This window comes from Schistocerca cancellata, chromosome 7, assembly GCF_023864275.1.
Source record: "Schistocerca cancellata isolate TAMUIC-IGC-003103 chromosome 7, iqSchCanc2.1, whole genome shotgun sequence".
Classification (NCBI taxonomy): Eukaryota; Metazoa; Arthropoda; class Insecta; order Orthoptera; family Acrididae; genus Schistocerca; species Schistocerca cancellata.
The window spans coordinates 247158297-247180755 of NC_064632.1; the positions used below are offsets into that span (position 1 = coordinate 247158297).

A 22459-nucleotide genomic window follows, 5' to 3' on the forward strand; every position below is an offset into this window, starting at 1 on the left:
TAAGATTCCAGACAACTATCCTAAGTACCAACCCACATGAAAACCGTATATCTTCCAAGATATCTGCCACGCTACCTACTCCCACAAACACGATTATTTCAACCACCTTAACATTTGTATCTAAGTTCTCACCTCTGACCTTATGCTATTCTGAATATATGCACTCCATACCAAAAGACAAACCACTGTTAAACCTCACCCCTTCCGAAGTCTGTACCTTCATCTTCATGGAAACTTTCCGTCAAGCGTATCAAATCAATGAAGTTACCTCTACATCCTACACGGTACTGGTAACTTACTTCTCGTGACGCATGCAGCAATGTTGTCATTGGCTACCAGTAGATCATCCCTGTTTAATCCATATCCTAATGTGTACCATTTTCTTCCACATATTGACGAGTACCCGTTCTGTTTGTATCTAATTTTATAATCACCTTATGACTTCCTTTCCAATTGCATAACTAGCAAAGATATAAACCCACATAACCATTTAGAATTGCAGCAACTGCATCGGTTTACTGGCACCCTCAAAGATGGCATAGTACTAATCCCACCATAAACTCACACTCAATACATCTTACTATCAATTACTGTGTTGTATCCCCTACACAACACCTTACAGCTAAAAATTCACTTTCGACTTCAATCCAAAACTAATCCAAGATTACACCCATACTAACTAGATTGCTTGTCGTGAGCCCACAGACACCCAAATCAAAAGTCATCCATTAAACTTTGAACATTCTGATGTCATCGCTCATACCACCTTCTTCCAACAACAGACTTGTCAGATACAGTACATCCCAAACAAACCCATCTACCTTCAGCGCCTCACATTTTTTTCCAGGAAACCAGGGACCATAAGTCTCGTTCTGTACGTAGTGTTGCACAGTAATCACGCTTTACTCGACAACCTAAGCAATACTAGCCGTAGCTTTACGGTACCTTATGACTGATATTTTTATTGTTCTTTGTTTCCCATAGTCCATGAATGGATCGACACTACTCTCCCACTTCTTCCTGGTAGGCTGCAATACGTAGACCCTACTGCCTGATAAGCACTAAATATCGCGAAAAATCAGTTAAACACGTCAGTTTTTATCTTTTCGTCAAGAAAATCCCTATTGTAACTTTAAAACATCTAAAAGAATCCTTATTTTACTGTATGAGCCGCTTTCTAGATGAACTTTAAACCTCGTTTATCATTTTAAATATTTTTGGCTGGAGAGTGAATGTAACTGTTATCACTGACAATTTATTATTATTGAAATAAAAATTAAGAAAAAAATCTAAAATGAGTTAATATTCTACTAACTTGCAAACTAAATATATTGTTTTTCATTATGAAGAACGAATCAGGAAGCCTGACATATTGCTGAAAGACTAAAAGAAAAAATTCCACTGTTTTTAGAAAGATCAGTGAAGAATCACATGGAAATATGGAAACTGAATGCACTACGAAAATCAAGATTGAAATGAAAGTCTTCTATCTACAAGTCATGTGACTTATTTAATGAGAAGTTATCGGAACAACACTTGGGACTGAATGTGCAACAGGAGCTTCAGTATGTATAATTAGAGTCATTACGTTACACAGGGATTGATCAAAAATATGGAAACAACCTGAGAAATGCATAATTGAACATAAATGCTGATTCTGGCTAAGCCTGCAGGTTGCGCTGTTGTGTTTGACCACTCATGGAATGTTCTCAATACGTTGCAAGTGTCCATAGTGATTATAACAGAGTTTCGTGTATCTGTGAGTGCATTACGCCGGAGATAAGTGAATTGGAATTTGGGAAAATGATTGGTGGTCATATGGTGGATACTTCCATAGCTAAGGTAGCCAATGTGTCTGGTGTATAAAGAGGCACTGTATCCAATATTTATACCTCATACAGGGAAAGTGGAAAAACATCATCCGTTAATCATAACGCAGACGAAAGTACGGGGCATATTCCGAAAGTAAGGTCCGATCGGTCGCGAAATGGAAACCATAGCGATAAAGCTTTGCATAGGTGTGTTGGACAGTGTCTCTAGTATGCCCGTTGACCGCTTCACGTCTGTCTTTTCAGTTCTGAGCGCACAGTGAGCAAGTAAAGATGCCGAGAAAACAGTGTCTCCACCAAGTACGAGTGCCTGTGAAAGATTTCGCCTGGTTTGAAGCAACCCACTCAACATAACTGTCTTGCATTTCCCTCTTCAAGACAGTTCTCCGCCGCACTCTGCAGGACTTTGAGGACACCTCTACAGCGTTTTCGATGGGAAGTGTTTGATCGCCCTCAATACAGCTCGGGCTTTGCTCCCTTTGATTTTCATCTCTGCTGACATGAACCTCTGGCTCTGAAGTCATTGTTTTGGCACAGACAACGAACAGTAGATCAGGCGTAGAGAATCGGCGAAAAGTGCAGGCGGCTGCCTTCTAGGACAAGGATATTGGAAAGATGGTACAACGCTACGACAAATGTCTCAGACGGAGCGGCGACTATGTAGAGAGTTGCTGGAAGGTTTGGGTAACTTGCAAATAAAACACTTGATTTTCACTGTGGGTTCCATTCGCCGACCGATCGGACCTTACTTTCGGTATACGCCTCGTATGTGTTGTCGTGATTGATCAGTGATGGTAATAGACGGTCATTGAAAATGGTTGTGATGAAAAATAAGCGGCAGACAGGTGTAATATTCACTGCAGAGCTGAATATCGCACTCGCGAACTGTATCAGCACCGAAACATCACGAAGAGATCTCCATAAGCAGGAAAGTACAAGGCGAGCTGGAAATCCAAAACCACTTATCAGTGATGAAAATACACGTATCAGGAAAACATAATGCCGAAGCCATAAAACGTGGAGTGGGGAGCAGTGGAGAAAGCAATTTGGTTGGATGAGTATTCTTTCAGACTGTTTCCAACGGTGATTATTTGGACAGACGTATTAAGATATTCCAAGGGCCTCATGGTTACTCTGAAATTTCGCACAACTGCCAAGGATTATGTGACAATTTTGGCTGATAGTGTCTATCCCAGGTAAAACGTTTGTTCTCCAATAATGATGCTGTGTTTCAAGACGACACGGCCCATGTTCACAAAGCTCGCATCGTTCAGGATGGTTTTCGGAGCACGAGAATGAGTTATCGCATCTTCCCTGACCACCACAGTCACCAGAGCTCAGTATTATTGAGACTTTGTGGTTTATTTTGGAGGGAACGGTGCGTGATCGCTATCCGCCTCCGTCATCGTTATCTGAACTTACCACTTATTATTATTTATTTAGCGTATGTGGTTTTCAGGTACAAATGGTTTCATGTTCAATTACATACAGACACATAAAGATAAAAGCAACATACATTATAACACATAAATAATGTCTCGTCTTATTGACATTCAATTAAGGATAAAGTAGGCATACACAGGTTCTTACAATAAGGTATCTTGTCATAGATAAGATAAAATTATCATATAGAAATTGTCGCTATAAGGTCATTCAGCAATCACATATATGGAATCTATACAGTCTCTTTAAAGTTCTATGTCTAGGTTTTCCATCGACTCGACGGCTGCAGGGGAGGCTGCATAAAGTACTCGAATGGATCCTTTAAACACAAGTTTAGGGCATTCCTGAATGATGTGCTGGATCGTTTGCTCTGGATGTCCACAATCGCACTGTGGTGAATCTCGTATGCCCCATCTACAGAGCATCTCGCCACTTCTGCCATGACCAGTTCTGAGTCTATTGAGTATACCCAAGTTCTTCTTGGCAGATCTGTACCAGGTAGGTTTCCACCAGGTGAGTTCTTGTATAGTCCGGTCTGAGACCATTCATTTTTCCATGAACCCATAGCATCGTAAGACGTAGCCATAAGGTTTTGAGCTGTTCTCCATGGTGGTCTTCTACACTCCTGGAAATTGAAATAAGAACACCGTGAATTCATTGTCCCAGGAAGGGGAAACTTTATTGACACATTCCTGGTGTCAGATACATCACATGATCACACTGACAGAACCACAGGCACATAGACACAGGCAACAGAGCATGCACAATGTCGGCACTAGTACAGTGTATATCCAACTTTCGCAGCAATGCAGGCTGCTATTCTCCCATGGAGACTATCGTAGAGATGCTGGATGTAGTCCTGTGGAACGGCTTGCCATGCCATTTCCACCTGGCGCCTCAGTTGGACCAGCGTTCGTGCTGGACGTGCAGACCGCGTGAGACGACGCTTCATCCAGTCCCAAACATGCTCAGTGGGGGACAGATCCGGAGATCTTGCTGGCCAGGGTAGTTGACTTACACCTTCTAGAGCACGTTGGGTGGCACGGGATACATGCGGACGTGCATTGTCCTGTTGGAACAGCAAGTTCCCTTGCTGGTCTAGGAATGGTAGAACGATGGGTTCGATGACGGTTTGGATGTACCGTGCACTATTCAGTGTCCCCTCGACGATCACCAGTGGTGTACGGCCAGTGTAGGAGATCGCTCCCCACACCATGATGCCGGGTGTTGGCCCTGTGTGCCTCGGTCGTATGCAGTCCTGATTGTGGCGCTCACCTGCACGGCGCCAAACACGCATACGACCATCACTGGCACCAAGGCAGAAGCGACTCTCATCGCTGAAGACGACACGTCTCCATTCGTCCCTCCATTCACGCCTGTCGCGACACCACTGGAGGCAGGCTGCACGGTGTTGGGGCGTGAGCGGAAGACGGCCTAACGGTGTGCGGGACCGTAGCCCAGCTTCATGGAGACGGTTGCGAATGGCCCTCGCCGATACCCCAGGAGCAACAGTGTCCCTAATTTGCTGGGAAGTGGCGGTGCGGTCCCGTACGGCACTGCGTAGGATCCTACGGTCTTGGCGTGCATCCGTGCGTCGCTGCGGTCCGGTCCCAGGTCGACGGGCACGTGCACCTTCCGCCGACCACTGGCGACAACATCGATGTACTGTGGAGACCTCACGCCCCACGTGTTGAGCAATTCGGCGGTACGTCCACCCGGCCTCCCGCATGCCCAGTATACGCCCTCGCTCAAAGTCCGTCAACTGCACATACGGTTCACGTCCACGCTGTCGCGGCATGCTACCTGTGTTAAAGACTGCGATGGAGCTCCGTATGCCACGGCAAACTGGCTGACACTGACGGCGGCGGTGCACAAATGCTGCGCAGCTAGCGCCATTCGACGGCCAACACCGCGGTTCCTGGTGTGTCCGCTGTGCCGTGCGTGTGATCATTGCTTGTACAGCCCTCTCGCAGTGTCCGGAGCAAGTATGGTGGGTCTGACACACCGGTGTCAATGTGTTCTTTTTTCCATTTCCAGGAGTGTAGATCTTCGTCGGGAAAGATTTGGGGCAATGTCCTGATGGATTGGGAGGTTGGTATTGGAGGAGACTTTACGCCATTCATTAACTAAGGCGGATTGCCGCCTAAGATGTGGTGGAGCTATACTGCAGAGAACAGGAAGTCAAGGTAGTGGGGTGGATCTAATGGTCCCAGTTATGGTTCTCATGGTATTGTTTAGCTGAGTATCCACTTTAGACGTGTGGCTGCTGTTAAGCCAAACAGAGCTGCAATATTCCGCAACAGAGTATACCAGCGCTACAGAAGAAATCTTCAGAGTATGTACATCGGCTCCCCAGCTAGTATTGGCGAGCTTTTGAATAATATTATTTCTTGTACGTATCTTAGCAGCAGTATCTATTAGTTGTGGTTTGAATGTAAGCGATCTATCCAATTTAATACCAAGATACACTCCTGGAAATGGAAAAAAGAACACATTGACACCGGTGTGTCAGACCCACCATACTTGCTCCGGACACTGCGAGAGGGCTGTACAAGCAATGATCACACGCACGGCACAGCGGACACACCAGGAACCGCGGTGTTGGCCGTCGAATGGCGCTAGCTGCGCAGCATTTGTGCACCGCCGCCGTCAGTGTCAGCCAGTTTGCCGTGGCATACGGAGCTCCATCGCAGTCTTTAACACTGGTAGCATGCCGCGACAGCGTGGACGTGAACCGTATGTGCAGTTGACGGACTTTGAGCGAGGGCGTATAGTGGGCATGCGGGAGGCCGGGTGGACGTACCGCCGAATTGCTCAACACGTGGGGCGTGAGGTCTCCACAGTACATCGATGTTGTCGCCAGTGGTCGACGGAAGGTGCACGTGCCCGTCGACCTGGGACCGGACCGCAGCGACGCACGGATGCACGCCAAGACCGTAGGATCCTACGCAGTGCCGTAGGGGACCGCACCGCCACTTCCCAGCAAATTAGGGACACTGTTGCTCCTGGGGTATCGGCGAGGACCATTCGCAACCGTCACCATGAAGCTGGGCTACGGTCCCGCACACCGTTAGGCCGTCTTCCGCTCACGCCCCAACATCGTGCAGCCCGCCTCCAGTGGTGTCGTGACAGGCGTGAATGGAGGGACGAATGGAGACGTGTCGTCTTCAGCGATGAGAGTCGCTTCTGCCTTGGTGCCAATGATGGTCGTATGCGTGTTTGGCGCCGTGCAGGTGAGCGCCACAATCAGGACTGCATACGACCGAGGCACACAGGGCCAACACCCGGCATCATGGTGTGGGGAGCGATCTCCTACACTGGCCGTACACCACTGGTGATTGTCGAGGGGACACTGAATAGTGCACGGTACATCCAAACCGTCATCGAACCCATCGTTCTACCATTCCTAGACCGGCAAGGGAACTTGCTGTTCTAACAGGACAATGCACGTCCGCATGTATCCCGTGCCACCCAACGTGCTCTAGAAGGTGTAAGTCAACTACCCTGGCCAGCAAGATCTCCGGATCTGTCCCCCATTGAGCATGTTTGGGACTGGATGAAGCGTCGTCTCACGCGGTCTGCACGTCCAGCACGAACGCTGGTCCAACTGAGGCGCCAGGTGGAAATGGCATGGCAAGCCGTTCCACAGGACTACATCCAGCATCTCTACGATCGTCTCCATGGGAGAATAGCAGCCTGCATTGCTGCGAAAGGTGGATATACACTGTACTAGTGCCGACATTGTGCATGCTCTGTTGCCTGTGTCTATGTGCCTGTGGTTCTGTCAGTGTGATCATGTGATGTATCTGACCCCAGGAATGTGTCAATAAAGTTTCCCCTTCCTGGGACAATGAATTCACGGTGTTCTTATTTCAATTTCCAGGAGTGTATTTTGGGTTTGGGTTATGCTTTAACTTTCTACCAGCAAAGGTAACGTCAAGGGATTGGGTTGCCTGTTGGTTGTTTAAATGAAACACTGTACCTTCTGACTTTATTGGGTTAGGAATTAATCTCCAAGATCTGAAATATTTACACATTACTCCGAGGTCTTGGTTGAGGGAGTTTTCACACTGTTCAAAACTTTCATGTTGCACAGCCAGGGCCATGTCATCTGCATAACAGAACTTCCACGCACTTGTTGTTGGTATGTCGCTTATGTACACATTGAAAAGTAATGTTGCCAATACAGAACCTTGTGGTAAGCTGTTGTTTGAAACAATGGTTCGACTCTTCTTTCCTTCTAGATGAACTTCAAGGGTTCTATTACTGAGCATATCATTTAGTAATTTGTGCAAGGTCTGGCAAGGGAAACTTACCACTACTTTGCAGGGAGCATGGAATAAGATTTCCCTGAATGTCATACAGTACTTGCTGTCATCCATTTCAAGACATCTGTGTGCCACCGTGATAGGCATAGAAATGTGTTATGTTTTTGGCGTATCCTTATTTCTGTCGACCCCCTGTATTTTGTGGTCGAATGATGGAACATTGGGTAATTACACTTGGAATATTATTCAAGATGTAAATGATATATTCTTTTACCGATAAATCATCTGTCACATGATTACTGGGGCACTACAGCCGTAGATATCATGGCACTATATTATTTGCTTAATAGTAGCTCTTTGTGGTACCGAAGTGCACATTCGTTATACATTGCTTACACAAGCAAAACGAGCTGTTATGTGTGTGCACGGACTTGTAGATGATACCAGTCCAGTCTCCTGACAGCTTCTGATTTGGTTGCTGTGTTCCACTGGGGGGAGGATTGGAGGCAAATCTGAAATAATGCTGCGACCTATGTGCCACTTCTGAAGTGTCAGTTTGGAACAGTATTCTTATTGGTTTTAGTTCTCTGAAATGTTGAAAATATTGCATCATATCTATAAAATTATACGATATTCATTGTAGATGGGAAACGAGATAATGTATTTATCGCAGTCATCATCCCTTAATAGTTTTAACTTATTTGCATTGGAATCAAATCTGTATTACAGTGTTTTGATGTCAATTACATTGTTTACAGACATCACAGTCATGCTAAATATCAATGAAGATACTGTATTTTTGACATTTGCTTACTAAAAAGTGCATGAGGAACAATTTTAAGTAGTGAGTGGGTTACATGCTGGTGGTGAACATACACTGCAATAGATAATTGTGGAAAGAACAATGTATGTACAGATTAATAATTAGAAAAAAATCTAAAAAAGTAGCAAACAGTGACGGTGTTTAGGAATAAGCACACTACATAATTTTTAGATTAGACTACTGCTTATTCAAACAAAAAATATTTTTTGTTAATATTCTAAAACTTACTGGAGACTTGTTAGTTTATTTTCAACTGTGCGTGCGCTGTGAGGTTGACGAAAGGCTAAATAACTACAGGATGAGCATAAATACATCAGTATAGTCAATGTTTTTCGATGCTACCAATATAAAAGAGCGACTTGAAAGTTACAGAAGGAATGGAACTTTGTGAACGAACTGCCATCCGATGTTAAGCAATATTTGAACGTTAAAGTAGCTCGCTTGGGCTTGTAGTTTGATTTGAGGCCTTATTGACCGAGGTGGTCATTGTCACCAACACAGGTACAAAGCAGTCAATGTGTGTCGGGACTCACCCATGTGACTAGACAGTGGTATATCATAATGTAGATCGTGGTATACCTAACGTGGTACTGTTTTTACTAATGCTTCTTTTTTTGCATTGGGATGTGATTATTGTGAAGAATCGGACGAAAGTGTTTTGATAAAAGTATACTGTATTCACTAATAAAGGGAAGATATTGCTGTTCACAGTGTTTCTCTACATACGAACATGAAATATTGCCAAGACATTTGTGACTGTATCCCTGATAAACATCACGAATCTAAACTGGGCAACTTGTGTGCAAACGTGTTTACCTACAGTACGACGTAAGTACTTATAAACTTTATTGAAGTTCTAATGGAGCTCTAGATAGGAAAAAAATACTGAGCTTCGTTTATTATCTCCGAAGGTTTTCCAGAATATAGAAAAAAGATACTGAACTTATTCGTACAATAATGAACAATAGTGACTTACGGTTCCAGTCTATGTACCACGCTGGAGGACATTATTGAATATAAAAATGCACCACGCATGTTTATTTCGTAATGCGTAGGTATAGGCAGTATATCATACATACACCGACGTAGTGCGACAGGCACTTTTAACGGAAAAGAAGCCTAACTGCATTGCATAAACAGAAAGTAAAAAATAAGAATCACCTTTTTAACACCATTTTGCAAAATACACATTGTAGTAAGTAAGTGTACGTCACACGTCATTGTTCGCACAGAACGTGGGACAGTTATTCAGATGGTATCAGTGACATAGACGGAATATATCATGTAATGAAATTCTAAATTCATGTACTATTTGTAGCGTATAAGGAATGTTCAGCTGCAAAGTGTGGGGAAGTTTCCTCAGCTTGTTTAGGTGCAGCAAGGGCGGCTGTTGAATCCAGCAAGGAAATATTTGAGATTCATTTTTTACCTATTTCTTTGGTCATTCACAGTTATAAGTTTGTATTCTTCTCATACGCCATTAATTTTAAAGGCAGTTTTATAAATTATAATAAATTACGTTTTCGGATAAGACAACAGAAAGTACAAGCCTCTAGATGTTTAATATGTTTACAAGGTAGCAATGGAATATATGAAGATCAGTTGATGGATGGGGCAAATGCCGGATAAAATCATTGTTCAAACTTTGCAGTCACAGTTAAATTTGAGTTACTGTAATTCCCGGCATTCGTTTTAAACTGTCGGAAACCCAGTTTAAGAACGCTGATTTTAAGAATACATGTTTCGTAGATTTACTGGCAATTCAGAAAAAGACAATGAAGTGTAATTGCTAGTTATAGGTTTTTCCGTTGTAAGTTGGACTATTATTTTATTATTTGGTGTGAATTACGTGAAATGATATGAGAGGCGTTGTGTTGACTAATTGACCTGTGCGTTAATCCTCGCTCTCCCGCCCAACTGAAAGTGATGGGTTTCGCAGCTCAGATCTAGCAACAGCTTTATGTTATCCTGCCGTCCATGGACAGCGATTGTAAGCCGCGCATCAATGTTTTACAGAGCTTCGAATCCGAAACAGAACCAATCAGCGAAAATACACACCATTCTCGCTGCAGTGGTTCGTTCGGCACTTGTTAACATATCGGTGATTCAGCCATCTGGAATCGCTGAATAGGCTGACAGAACTGAAAACGCCGCCGTTAGGAATTCTGGAAATGCAAGCCATTGACATATCAATGTGTCAGGCTCATTTCGGTACAATCTACCACACACGCTGAAATTTGGCGAATAAAGAGCTCATGAAACAGATGTTTCGACGTGAAAACAGTAAATCTGGAAAACACATACTACAGTCTTTATACCAGGTACATAATGTTGCTTCAGTCATCACTTGATCTAGCATGCGACATATGTGTCACTATACTATGAAGTCCTATCGACAGTGAAGTCGATACAGGTCTACGCTAAAATCTACATAAAAATGAGCATCGCCCAGTCAGTTAGCTACAAGTGGATTCATTCCTTAGGTTCAGAGGGCCAAAAACACTAACAATTTTAGGTCTAATATTCAGTTGAATGCCTACGGCACTAAAAAAGTCATACGAAAATAACATAAACGAAACCCAAAAGTAATGAAAAAGCAGCTATTTACGTGAAACAAGAACATAAATTAACCATGCTACATGTTGCACTACATGTCGATAGGCGAAGCACTGGACTTGCCGTAATTTGATGGTTCAAATGGCTCTGAGCACTATGGGACTTAACATATAAGGTCATCAGTCCCCTAGAACTTAGAACTACTTAAACCTAACCTAAGGACATCACACACATCCATGCCCGAGGCAGGATTCGAACCTGTGACCGTAGCAGTCGCGGGGTTCCGGACTTGCGCGCCTAGAACCGCACGGCCACCGCGGCCGGCGCCGTAATTTGAATTAACAAGTTAGCGTTATTGCCGTATTGTGACGCATGTTGTAAACTCTAGCTTCTTAAGTGAAACGTTTATTGCAAACATAACAGTTACTGCGGGAGAAGGGAATAGTTTAATGTAATAATGTTGTAAAATGAACTGTGATCCACTGTTCTCAGCAAAATCAGTGGAAACATTTCGAATCTGTTTAAGTACCTACAGATTGTGCTTTAGAACTAGTTTCCCCTGTCTTGTTCTATTCCGGATTCTATATTCTTCTTCAACAGAAGAAATTCTTAAATTCAGAGAATGTTCCTTGTGTAAGAGAGCTTAATGTGCATTGTCGATGGAGCAACTGATGCTTGATATTCCACTTATAACTGTGAAAATTTAGGACTAACGCTGTATTTATCAGAGTAAAAAAAGATAACTACACGCAGCTGAAGGTATAGCTTCGCTTCAAGATTCAATATACAGGGTGGTCAGAAAATTTGTGAAATGCTTGTAGGGATGTTACAGGGCAGGCTGTACTGAGACATAAATGTTAAGAAAGAAATTCGATACGTTGCTCCGTTTCCGAGTTATTTAGCATAGAATTTAGCCAATCGGGGCGTCGCGCGCACACATTCAAGCGGCCTGCCAGGGGCGGTGTTGCCCATCGAGTGCTTTGTCTCATTAGCTGAAACTTGAATTTACGCGCGTGACGATCTGATTGGCTAACTTCAATGCTAAATAACTCGGAAACGGATCAACGTATCGAATTTCTTTCTTAACATTTATGTCTTAGTACAACCTGCCCTGTAACATCCCTACAAGCATTTCACACATTTTCTGACCACCTTGTATACGCCGAAAAAGAGACTGAAGAAGTTAACATAGTTGCGCAAGGGAAACTCTTACCATAACAATATCTCCCCCGACCCACTTATTTCAGAGCCTTCATCTGATGAATCTTTGCTCTTTATCGACTTGATGCTTTGTTTCATGTCACAATGTCTATGTTAAAGTGCCTTATTTATCTGTCGCTCACGTAACATTTATTTATTTATTTATTTGTTGGTTTGGTCTAATAAGGACAACATGAAATAACTTTTGTATTGGTTCTTCCCTCCTTTCTTTCTTTCAGTAATATTTCATTCTTTCTCTACGTTTATTCTTCTTTCTTCTATCCATATTGCACCTGTCTTTTTTTTTCTCCTGGAAGACCTTGAAACCCTTAACTTTTGCTCTAAGTGTTTCTCCTTCTCCTATTTCTTCCTCTATTATTTCCATTTCCCTCACATCTTCTGTCAAAGAAGTTAAAATTCTTTTTGTTATCCTGTTTTCATCTAGCTTTTTTAGGTGTCCATAGAATGCAAATCGTCGCTTCCTCATCGTGTCTGATATTTGCTTTTTTTTCATAAACTTGTTTATTACTTCTTAATTTCCATTTCCCATTCTCATATTTGCTCCCAAGATTTTCTTGACTATTTTCCTTTCCTTTTTTTCTATTTCACCTGATTGTTTGGCTGTATTTAACGAAAGGCATTCTGATACATGAAAGCATCCTGGTTTAATGACAGTACTGTAGTGCCGAAGTTTTGCATTTATGGAAATAGATTTCTTGGTATACAGGTTCTTTTTTAGTTGAAAAGCCAACTCCATTTTCCTTGCCCTTGCTAGGTTAGCTTCTTTGTCTAAAGCATTTGGTTGTGTTATTTCACCTAGATGTTTAATCTTGTAGCATTCTTTATTCTGCCATAATCAGTTTCTATTTTTTTGTTTTTATGGAGTCGGTCTAACGTGTAACTGAGTCATGATTTAAAATACTGCAGCGTTTGGGTCAATCTTGAAAGTAACCTTATCGCAAAGAAGGTATCCGTCAGTGTAGTTCTCACAGTCGTTTTTGTAGACCTATAGCGACATTGGATTCGTAGAATACATAACCTGCGATCACATCCCTAAACCACGAAATATTTTAGAGCGTTAAAAGATAATTACACCTTCCATCTAGGGTATCGTAAGATCATTTAGACAGCGACTTCGAAAAGTAATCTACACGCGTCGTCCCACGCTAGGACCATTGCGTTACAAGAATAGCACATTGTCAGAAGAAAATGCATGTCCCACCCTTGTTGCAGGCACATTACTACTGTGGTACGGATAACAAAACCATCGCAGTGTGTGGGAGATATGGGGCGCTAGCCGGAAACGTAATCCAAAGCTGAACTGCCCGGCAACACTACGATTCCTGTGGGCAAAACGTCTAAACTGTGCACAGATTTACCGTGAAATTCTGGTGTTATGTGGACCAAAAGCTATTTCTCATGCAGCCGTAGTGAAACGGAGCGAAGAATTTGACCAAGCCGTTAGAGTCGTAGGGGATGCTAATCGAGAAAGAACGCTTTCGATGACGACCACAGAGGAAGAACTTCTGAGAAGAAGGAGATTTTTCCAACTACAACACGTTCATACTACTGTTCTCGAATGGCTCCGTAACCGAGGAACTGGTTTCTATCGTCCATGAATTGAAAGACTGGCAGAAAGTTTGGACTGTTGGTTACAGTGACTTGGTGACTATGTTAAAAAACAATGTCACGTATCTTTGACACTTTGAAGTGTAGCGTATCTTTCAACAGAAATTATTTGGCCTGCCATAATAATGTGAAACTTATTCTTTTTAACTTCTCTCGTATTTCACACGATCAGCTGATTTCTGTGCCGTGGCCTTGCCGCAGTGGTAACACAGGCTCCCATCAGATCACCAAACATAAGCGCGGTCGGGATGGGCTAGGAATTGGGTGTCAAGTACTATTGGTAATTAGGGTCCACTCAGCCCTTTTGAGGCCAATTGAGGAGCTACTTGATTGAAAAGTAGCGGCTATGGTCATAAAAACTGACAACGGCCGGGAGATCTGTATGCTGACCACATGCCGCTCCCCGTATCCGCATCCGGTGACGCCTGTGGGTTGAGGATAACACGGGGGCCGGTACCGTTAGGCATTCATGGCCTGTTCGGGCAGAGTTTAGTTCAGTTAGCTGATATTTGTGATACGCCATTTTGGACTGCGTACTCATTTGCTCATGATCTTACACAGTCAAGTTGCGGGGGTGCACACAATGTATGTCTTTTATTTACACAGGGTGACAGTGTAAAAATTACGACGGTATCAGCAAGCAGTCGAAAATGGGACACCTCGGAAATCAGTTGAACGTTTGAAATAAATGACTATGATCACAGTCTAGCCACTGTGGGAAATGGACTTATCTTTCAATTAATTAGTGCCTTTGGACTATACACTGTCTGGTCAAAAGTATACTACCTAATGCGAAATTCAGTAGTAGATATCAGAGAGGTGAACCCACTAGTGTAAAAGGAGGCGGCAAATACTCGTTATTAGACAAGCAGCAGAAACAAGAGAATGAGTCGATCAAGAGTGACTTCGAACCTGAGTAAACCGTCAGTGACATGGCACCCTTCCAAAGCTGTCCAAGTCGCCTATTAGTGATGAGATTCTCAAGTGAAATCGCGAAGGAAAAGCCATAGCTAAACCGAGATCGGCCATACATCGAGTACTGACGAACAGGCACAGTCAAGTATCACGGATGGTGAAAACAGAAATCGCAAAAAATCAACGAAAGGAAGCACGCGTGAGTTCCAAAGTGCTGCCAGCAGTACAGGAAGCACAATAACGGTGCGTTCGGAATGGAAAATTGTTGGACAGAACGGTTGAGCAGCTACTCATAGCTGCATATTTCTGTAGTCAGTGGAAAACGCTTGAATTGGTGTAAAGTGAGACGCCACTGGGCAGTGGATGACTGGGAAAGAGTGATCTGGAGTGATGACTCACGTCATACCATGTGGTAACTAGACGGAAGGGGTTGGCTTTAGCGAATATCTGGAGAAAGTTAGTTGTCATCATTTGGAGTGCCAACAAAGTACGGTGGAGGTAATGTTACGCTGTGGGGTGTTTTTGTTGTTGTTAGGATGTGGTTCACTTATTACACTTAAGAAGACGCTAAATGAGGAAAGTTATGAAGATATCTTAAGGTAGTGTGTACTGCGTAGAGTAGAGGAACATTTCGGAGACAGTATTGTTCGTTTAAACATGACAATGCACCCTCTCGTCGAGCAGCGTCTGTGAGGCAGTGGTTTGTAGACAGTAACATTCCTAAAATGCACTGTCCTGCCTACAGTCCTGGCTGGAACACTAAGCAACACAGCTGGGTGAGTTAAGACTGCCCATTTCGCTCCAGTCTCCAGCGTCCGTATCACCACCTTCCCTGGTTCTCTTTTTTTTTTTTTTTACCACCCATCCTTTTTTTTTATTCCACAAAAACAGTAACAAAAATGGCTAGCTTACAATGAAATGACATAAAAAAGGTGACAGATAATTGCTGGTTTCGGCTCTTGAGAAGGAATGTTCTGCCATTCCTCCACAGACACTCGAACACCGCATTAAAAGTGTCCACAGTAGAATTTATTTATTTAACACAGTTGTGGCCGCGTGTAAATTGTTACATTCTACCTGAGGATGACCGATTTCGATTTGCTACAGAGATCGTCATCAGACCTACATTGCTTTGTGATAGCAGGAATCCCTAGCGAGGAGCAGGCCCATTCGTGCTGACTTTGAGAACACTACTACCCCAAGGAATGTAGATCTGATGATGATCTCTATAGTAGATCGAAACCAGTAACCCGCAAATAAAAAGTAACAACTTATAGGCGACTACGACTGTGTTTAATAAATAAATTATAATACAGGATGTTTCAAAAAGGACTTTACAACTTTAAAAATTCATAAAAACTTATTGAAAGAAGTTATGGAGCTGGGTTTAGTGTTATTTTGTAGAGAAACACATCAAGGTTTTTACCTTAAACTAAAGATGTTGTTATGTGGCTTCCGTTGATTATCCTGCACACATCCAATCGGAAGTCAGTTTCTTCCCGAACTCGCTGTAGCACTGCTTGTACGATCGTCACTCTGAACGGTGTCAAATGCAAACCGTTTCTCAACACACTTCAAACAGTCGTATGTGGGATATTCACTTCGCCAGATGTACGCTGAGTCGATTTCATAGTGCTCTTGACAGAACGTCGTCTTATTCTTTCAACGACGCCGTCAGATGTGGTTGGACCACCTGATGATTTCCAATGTCTCACCGAGGACGCTGTTTCTACTAAACATTTATGCCACTCATAAACTGTAGGCCTACTAGGAGGATCTTCAGCGTACTTGGTACGGAAATTACGCTCAAGTGTTGACGCTAATTTCGATTCCTGTAACCAAAACACGCAGCTAGCACGCTCGGTTCCAGTGAAGGCAGCCATTTTAACGCAACTGCCGCTAGCGCTCCTTACGGTGCGATTCGGTACTAGTGAACTAAGCGAGGAAAAAACTGATGTGTTTCCCTACAAATTGACACTACAATCACCTCTGTAGGTACTACGAATTAAATTATATAAATTTTCGAAGTTGTAAAGTCCTTTTCGAAACACCCTGTATTATTAGATCGGTGTTTCCTGGAACAACGTTCAAAAAAATATTAAGTCCACAGTAGAGTTCAAGACGTTATAAAGGCGACGTGTCGATTCACCCCATATTAATGTCCACTAATAGGCGTCCCTATATTGTTGATCAGTGTATGTCCTAATGAGTGTGAGAAACTATCGAGCAACTAATATTACGGCTGGCTGATATACCAGACCAACATTTATTTGGTCGGGCACACGAATTCGATCAGAGCCTATACTATCAGTTTTGCTTGTCGTAGGCTGCGCTACAATGTCCAGTGCTTCGCTGTGCAGGTAAGCGGTAGTGCTGGTCTAGAAGCAGCGGCGGGTTGTCGGGGTGTGGTGCGGGTGGCGGGTGCAGAGTGCAGGGGCCACTAGGACTTACTCTTGCGCGTCAGGACACAGGCGGTGGTGTTGTGACCGCAGCTCGCCCGAGACTGGCGCGGCCCTGTGCAGAATGCAGCGGTCAGAAACAGCAGCAGCGGCGGCAGCGGCAGCAGCAGCAGCAGCAGCGCCCTCCCACTCTGTACGAAGTGAATCACAACAGGAGACGTCGCCCCCTCACAGCGTAGTGCTGCCAGCCGAGGATCACTCCCAAACATTTGTATCCAGCGACTCTCAGCTGACACACGTGCTAAATTATTTTTCTTCGTATATCCATAATTGAAACGGACGACTTGGGACGTCAGCTAGTATAATATCTGTTAAAAAATGAGAAAATTCCTCCAGCTGAATTAAGGTGTTGGTTTTATTGGCAACTAATTTTGATGTTGTTACAACATCATCTTCAGGCCCTAAATACAACATACCGTACATAAACAACCAATGCAACAACAGTAATTTATGAGTTATTATGTAAAACAATTCTATTATAACCATATTATATAATGGATAACTTTATGAAACTAATTATATTTTTGGTCATTTCCGTTAAAATGCCATCACTCTGGACATTAGCCATTTACGTGGCATCACTAAACACAAATGAAGCTGTATATGCACAATCGTTTTATTATAGGTTAATATCAGGTATTAAAAATGGGAGTATATAAAAGCTTAAGCGAAAAGCCGTTATTCTAATGGATAATAATACAGGCGTGGAACATTGAATTTTTTTATAAAAAGGAGAACATACGCATTGCCATTCAGACATATGTTAGGTAAACTTCATTGTTTACTAGTAGTGAACGGTGGGCAAGGTAGACTAGAGTTACGCTTGTAAAATTCTGCACTGTCGTCATACTAAAGTAACAGTGGCGTAATTTACTTAGACAACTTCGTTCCTAACACCACCAAAGCAGTGGTACGGGATAGAAAAAAAAAATGGTGTGAAACCCAGTTGATAGAAGGTAGTCAATAGTGTAAAATACATGCTAATCAATGTAAAGAACTATTCATTCCAATAAAAGTATAAGTTAACATGTTGCTGAAATAATTTCTATGTCGGTGTCTCATAGAAGGCTATGACCAGGGTCTAAAATAATCAATTCCTGTAAGTTTACATGGTCAAAAGTACGATCAGATACATGACAATGCTATAAATAGCAGCAATCGAGGTAATGTCAGTTGAAATAAACGGTCGTATATGTAACCTATTTGTTGTTCCTCTCTTAAATACACACAAACACAGTCACTCAGTAAAACACAAGATGTGTAACTCTGGTATTAAGTATGTGATCTCGTCGAGTGTCAATTCAAGTTAATTACGATCAATGATGCGCTTAATCTCTATTTACTATGGGGAAATAGTCTACTGGATCAATCACTACTACAGCATGGGGACTCATTCATTTTACTTATCTTTATAATTCAGTTGTTGTGTAGAATTGGTAGTTAAAGCATATCGGCTACCCTCTGATTTACGAGATACGAGCATGAAAGTTGGAAGCACAATTATTTTGACTATAAGACCAATTTACTGATTAAGATAAACTTAAAATTAGATGTTGTAACAACCTCGAAACTAGTTGCCAATAAAACCAACACCTTAATAAAGCTGGAGGAATTTCATCATTTTTAACATAAATTATTTTTCTGTCTGTGAAGCAACGCGCAGCATGAGGCAGTGTGCTAGCAAAGATTCTTACATATAGGCGAACAGCAAAAGATTAATTGAGAATGGGGAAGGAAGTCGGCCGTGCCCTTTCAAAGGAACTGCCCCGGCATTTGCCTGGAGCGATTTAGGGAAAACACGGGAAACATAAATCAGGATGGCCGGACACGGGCTTGAACCGTCGTCCTCCAGAATGCGACTCCAGTGTCCACATAAAAAACTTTTACTGCCTAGACCACAATTTACATTGGGCAATTTTGAGTTTTTATGTGTCTTGTTAGGGTGTTTGGGCTTGTTAATGTTACTTTTAATTTTCACCCTGCACACGCTTTGTAAGGCTGACTATTTTATATGCAGTGATGGATCATTCCGCTGCAGTCCTGTCCCTGGAACACCTGCCAATTCTTGTTACCGTTGCAGATACTTTTCTCACTATAATATCTGTTGTACAATTACATATAGTGGGCGTTTTATGCAGTTTTTACTTATGCAACTGGCGATTTTCCTTCTTATTACCTGCACATTGCGACATTGTGGCTCACAACCTGGATCGTTCTCGATGATTCTTTTAACAGCGTACTGTCCTAGTCTTGTGGCGCCATAATGCGAATGCATGTCATTTACATGACTGTTGCTAATGATGATGTATTTCAAAGCATATTCAACTCGTTTTTACAGTTTGAGCGATCTGAAGGTGATTGTTGAAAGCAACCGAAACCAAAAACCGAGTTCTAATTGTATAATGTAAATTGAGGTTGTAACGGGACATCCCCATCTACCACTACTTTTCCTCAACAGTAGTTGTCGATACCAGCATTATTTTTCGAATTTTGAACAGCTCAGTATTATCTCAGTTGCTTTCCTGAAAACTTCCATATAATTTTATACACAATACGTCACATTTCAAGCTAAAATTTATGAAGAGTACTAGTTCTGAATGTACAGTTAAAATAATTTTTTTAGAAACATTTGAAATTACGTATTGTTGGCACAATTAAAATTTCAATTATTAATTGCGCAATACTGCACAGTTTACTATGCTTTTTGCTGGATTCAGTTATGGAATAATAATCGAAATTAATATAATGCAACATAAAGTAGTAGAATTTCATTTGTGAAGAAAAATTGTAAACCATTTGGAATATTGTTATTTCCGCAGTCTGGGAGTCAAAAATCAAAAGACCGTATGATATACTAAAATGTGGGAAAATATATTTACAACAACAGTTTTCAGATTTATTTAGTTCAAACCAACCGTGAGGATCTGATGTGACATTTAAATCTTCAAGACTCAGACCACTAGACAAGAAGAACTCGAACCAACTCATATGACAAGCTAAGTAAACTAGAAAGATTATTGTAATCTTCTTAAAAAAATTTGTTCAATAAATTACTTTAAACCGCTGTCTCCTTCCTGGACGTATCAGGTTTTGGGATTAATTAAAGAGTGCAGTCGATGTGTTGTCTTTTGCTTCAGACACTGGAAATACTGGTACGGTAATAAACTGGAAGTTGGCTATTTTATTTGCAACTTTCATAATTCAATTATTTCGCGTATTAGTTAACACAGACTTACTGCAAAGATACAGTTCTACACCTAATTATCGGTTGCTGCCAACGTAGTTTGGAGCAGCCTACAACACGTTTAGGAAGACCTCTTCGGTTTCCGCTTTAGCAGAGCAGTCAGGTGACAGTCCAGCTTGCGTCGAACACTGGGAAGTTGTTCTGGCGTGCTTAGCGTGAGGTCTTGTTTTCAGTCTGATGAAGCGGTTGTCTGTCTGCAACTCTACAGTGTAGTAAAATACAATCTGGCTGTTTGCAATATGACACTGGTAATCAATCACAATGGTCACGTCGTTCACGCACAATTATATTCTTGGTTCGTACCGCAAAGTTTAAGGTGGAGGATATCACTGAAAACGAACAGTGAAGACGTGTCTGGAGGTGCCCTTGACTGCGGTGGGTTACCAACCCGACTGTCGCTTGACAACGAGGACTGATGGTCTGGGGTGGCATTTCATTTCACAGCAGGACCCCTTTGGTTGTCCTCCGCTGCACCCGTACAGCGCAGCGGTGCATCGACGATATTCTGTACAAAGTTTTGTTGTCTTTCGTGGCAAGCCATCCTGCGCTTACATTTCAGCAAGATAACGCCCGCCCGCATACGGTGAGAGTTCCTGGTGCTTCTCTGCGTGCGTGCCAAACTCTATATGGCCAGAAAGGTTGCCGGATGGCTCGCCAATTGTGTATGTTTGGAGCTTTATGGGAAGGCCACCCGAACCAGATCGGAACTTTGACGATCTAACGTGCCAGTTGGACAGAATTTGGCACGAGATCAATTCCAAGTCGAATAACTGCTTGCATAAGGGCCAGAGGTGGATCAACGCATCATCAGCTTGCTCAGTTTGTGAAGATCTCTCGAATAAATCATCCACTCTTTCAGAAATTGTAATCACTTGTTGGAGTGTGCATGTAAATCCCGTCTTCCGATTTCGGTCCCATTCTGAAAATTCGTTCGAGGTGCGTTTCTTTTGTTTTTTGTCTTGGAGTGTATATAAACGTCCGGCATATCCGATTTTTGTTACGCTTTTCAGCGGTGTAGCAGAAAACGAACAGTTGAGTCCCGTTCCAAGCTAATGATTTATGAGCAAGGAATAATGTAAGGATGAAACAGGAGATACAACCGAAGTACCATTCTTATGTCTGTGTCCTACGGTTACTGTTACTGTTTGATGAAGACTTTTTGACGGAAGACTGTCTTAGGATGAAGACTCAGATTTAACAGGACTCAGCACTTAGTTTCCATCATAACTGCCAAACTACACTGAAGCACCAAGGAAACTGATAAATGCATGCGTATTCAAATATAGAGATATGTAAACAGACAGAATACGGCGCTGCGGTCGGCAACACCTATATAATACAAATGTGTGGCGCAGTTCTTAGATCGGTTACTGCTGCTACAATGGCACGTTATGAAGAACTAAGTGAATTACAAAGTAGTCTTATAGTCGGCGGACAAGCGATGGGACACAGCATCTTCGAGGTAGTGATGAAGTGGACATGTTCCCGTGCGACCATGTCACAAGTTTACCATGAATATCAGGAATTGGGTAAAACATTAAATCTTCGACATCGCTGGGGGCTGAAAAAGATCCTGCAAGGACGGGACCGACGACGACTGAAGATAATCGTTCAAAATTACATAAGTGCAACCCTTCTGCAAATTGCTGCAGATTTGAGTGCTGGGCCATCAACAAGTGTCAGCGTGCTAACCATTCAATGAAACATCATCGATATATGCTTTCGGAGCCCGAGGCCCCACACGTGTACCTTTGATGGCTGCACGACACAAAGCTTTACGCCTCGGCTCGGCCCGTCAACAATGGCATTGGAGTGTTGCTAACTGGAAACAGGTTGTCTGGTCGGATGAGTTTCGTTTCATATTGGATCGACCGGATGGACGTGCACGGATATGGAGACAATGTCATGAATCCATCGACCCTGCATGTCAGCAAGGAACTCTTCAAGCTGACGGGGGCTCTGTAATTATGTGAGGCGTGTGCAGTTGGAGTGATATGGAACCCCTGATACGTCTAGATACGACTCCGACAATTGACACGTACATGTCTGATCACCTGCATCCATTCATGTTCATTGTGCATTCCCAATGATAA

General features: G+C 42.7%; 1 protein-coding gene across 1 annotated transcript in view; it reads right to left on the reverse strand.

Moving 5' to 3' along the window:
- Positions 1-22459, reverse strand: part of LOC126092719 (uncharacterized) — an 806259-nt gene that overhangs the window by 10258 nt on the left and 773542 nt on the right. Inside the window, exon 3 of the mRNA XM_049908443.1 lies at positions 17115-17177. Coding sequence (XP_049764400.1) covers positions 17115-17177 — 63 coding nt within the window. The remainder of the gene's footprint in view (positions 1-17114; positions 17178-22459) is intronic.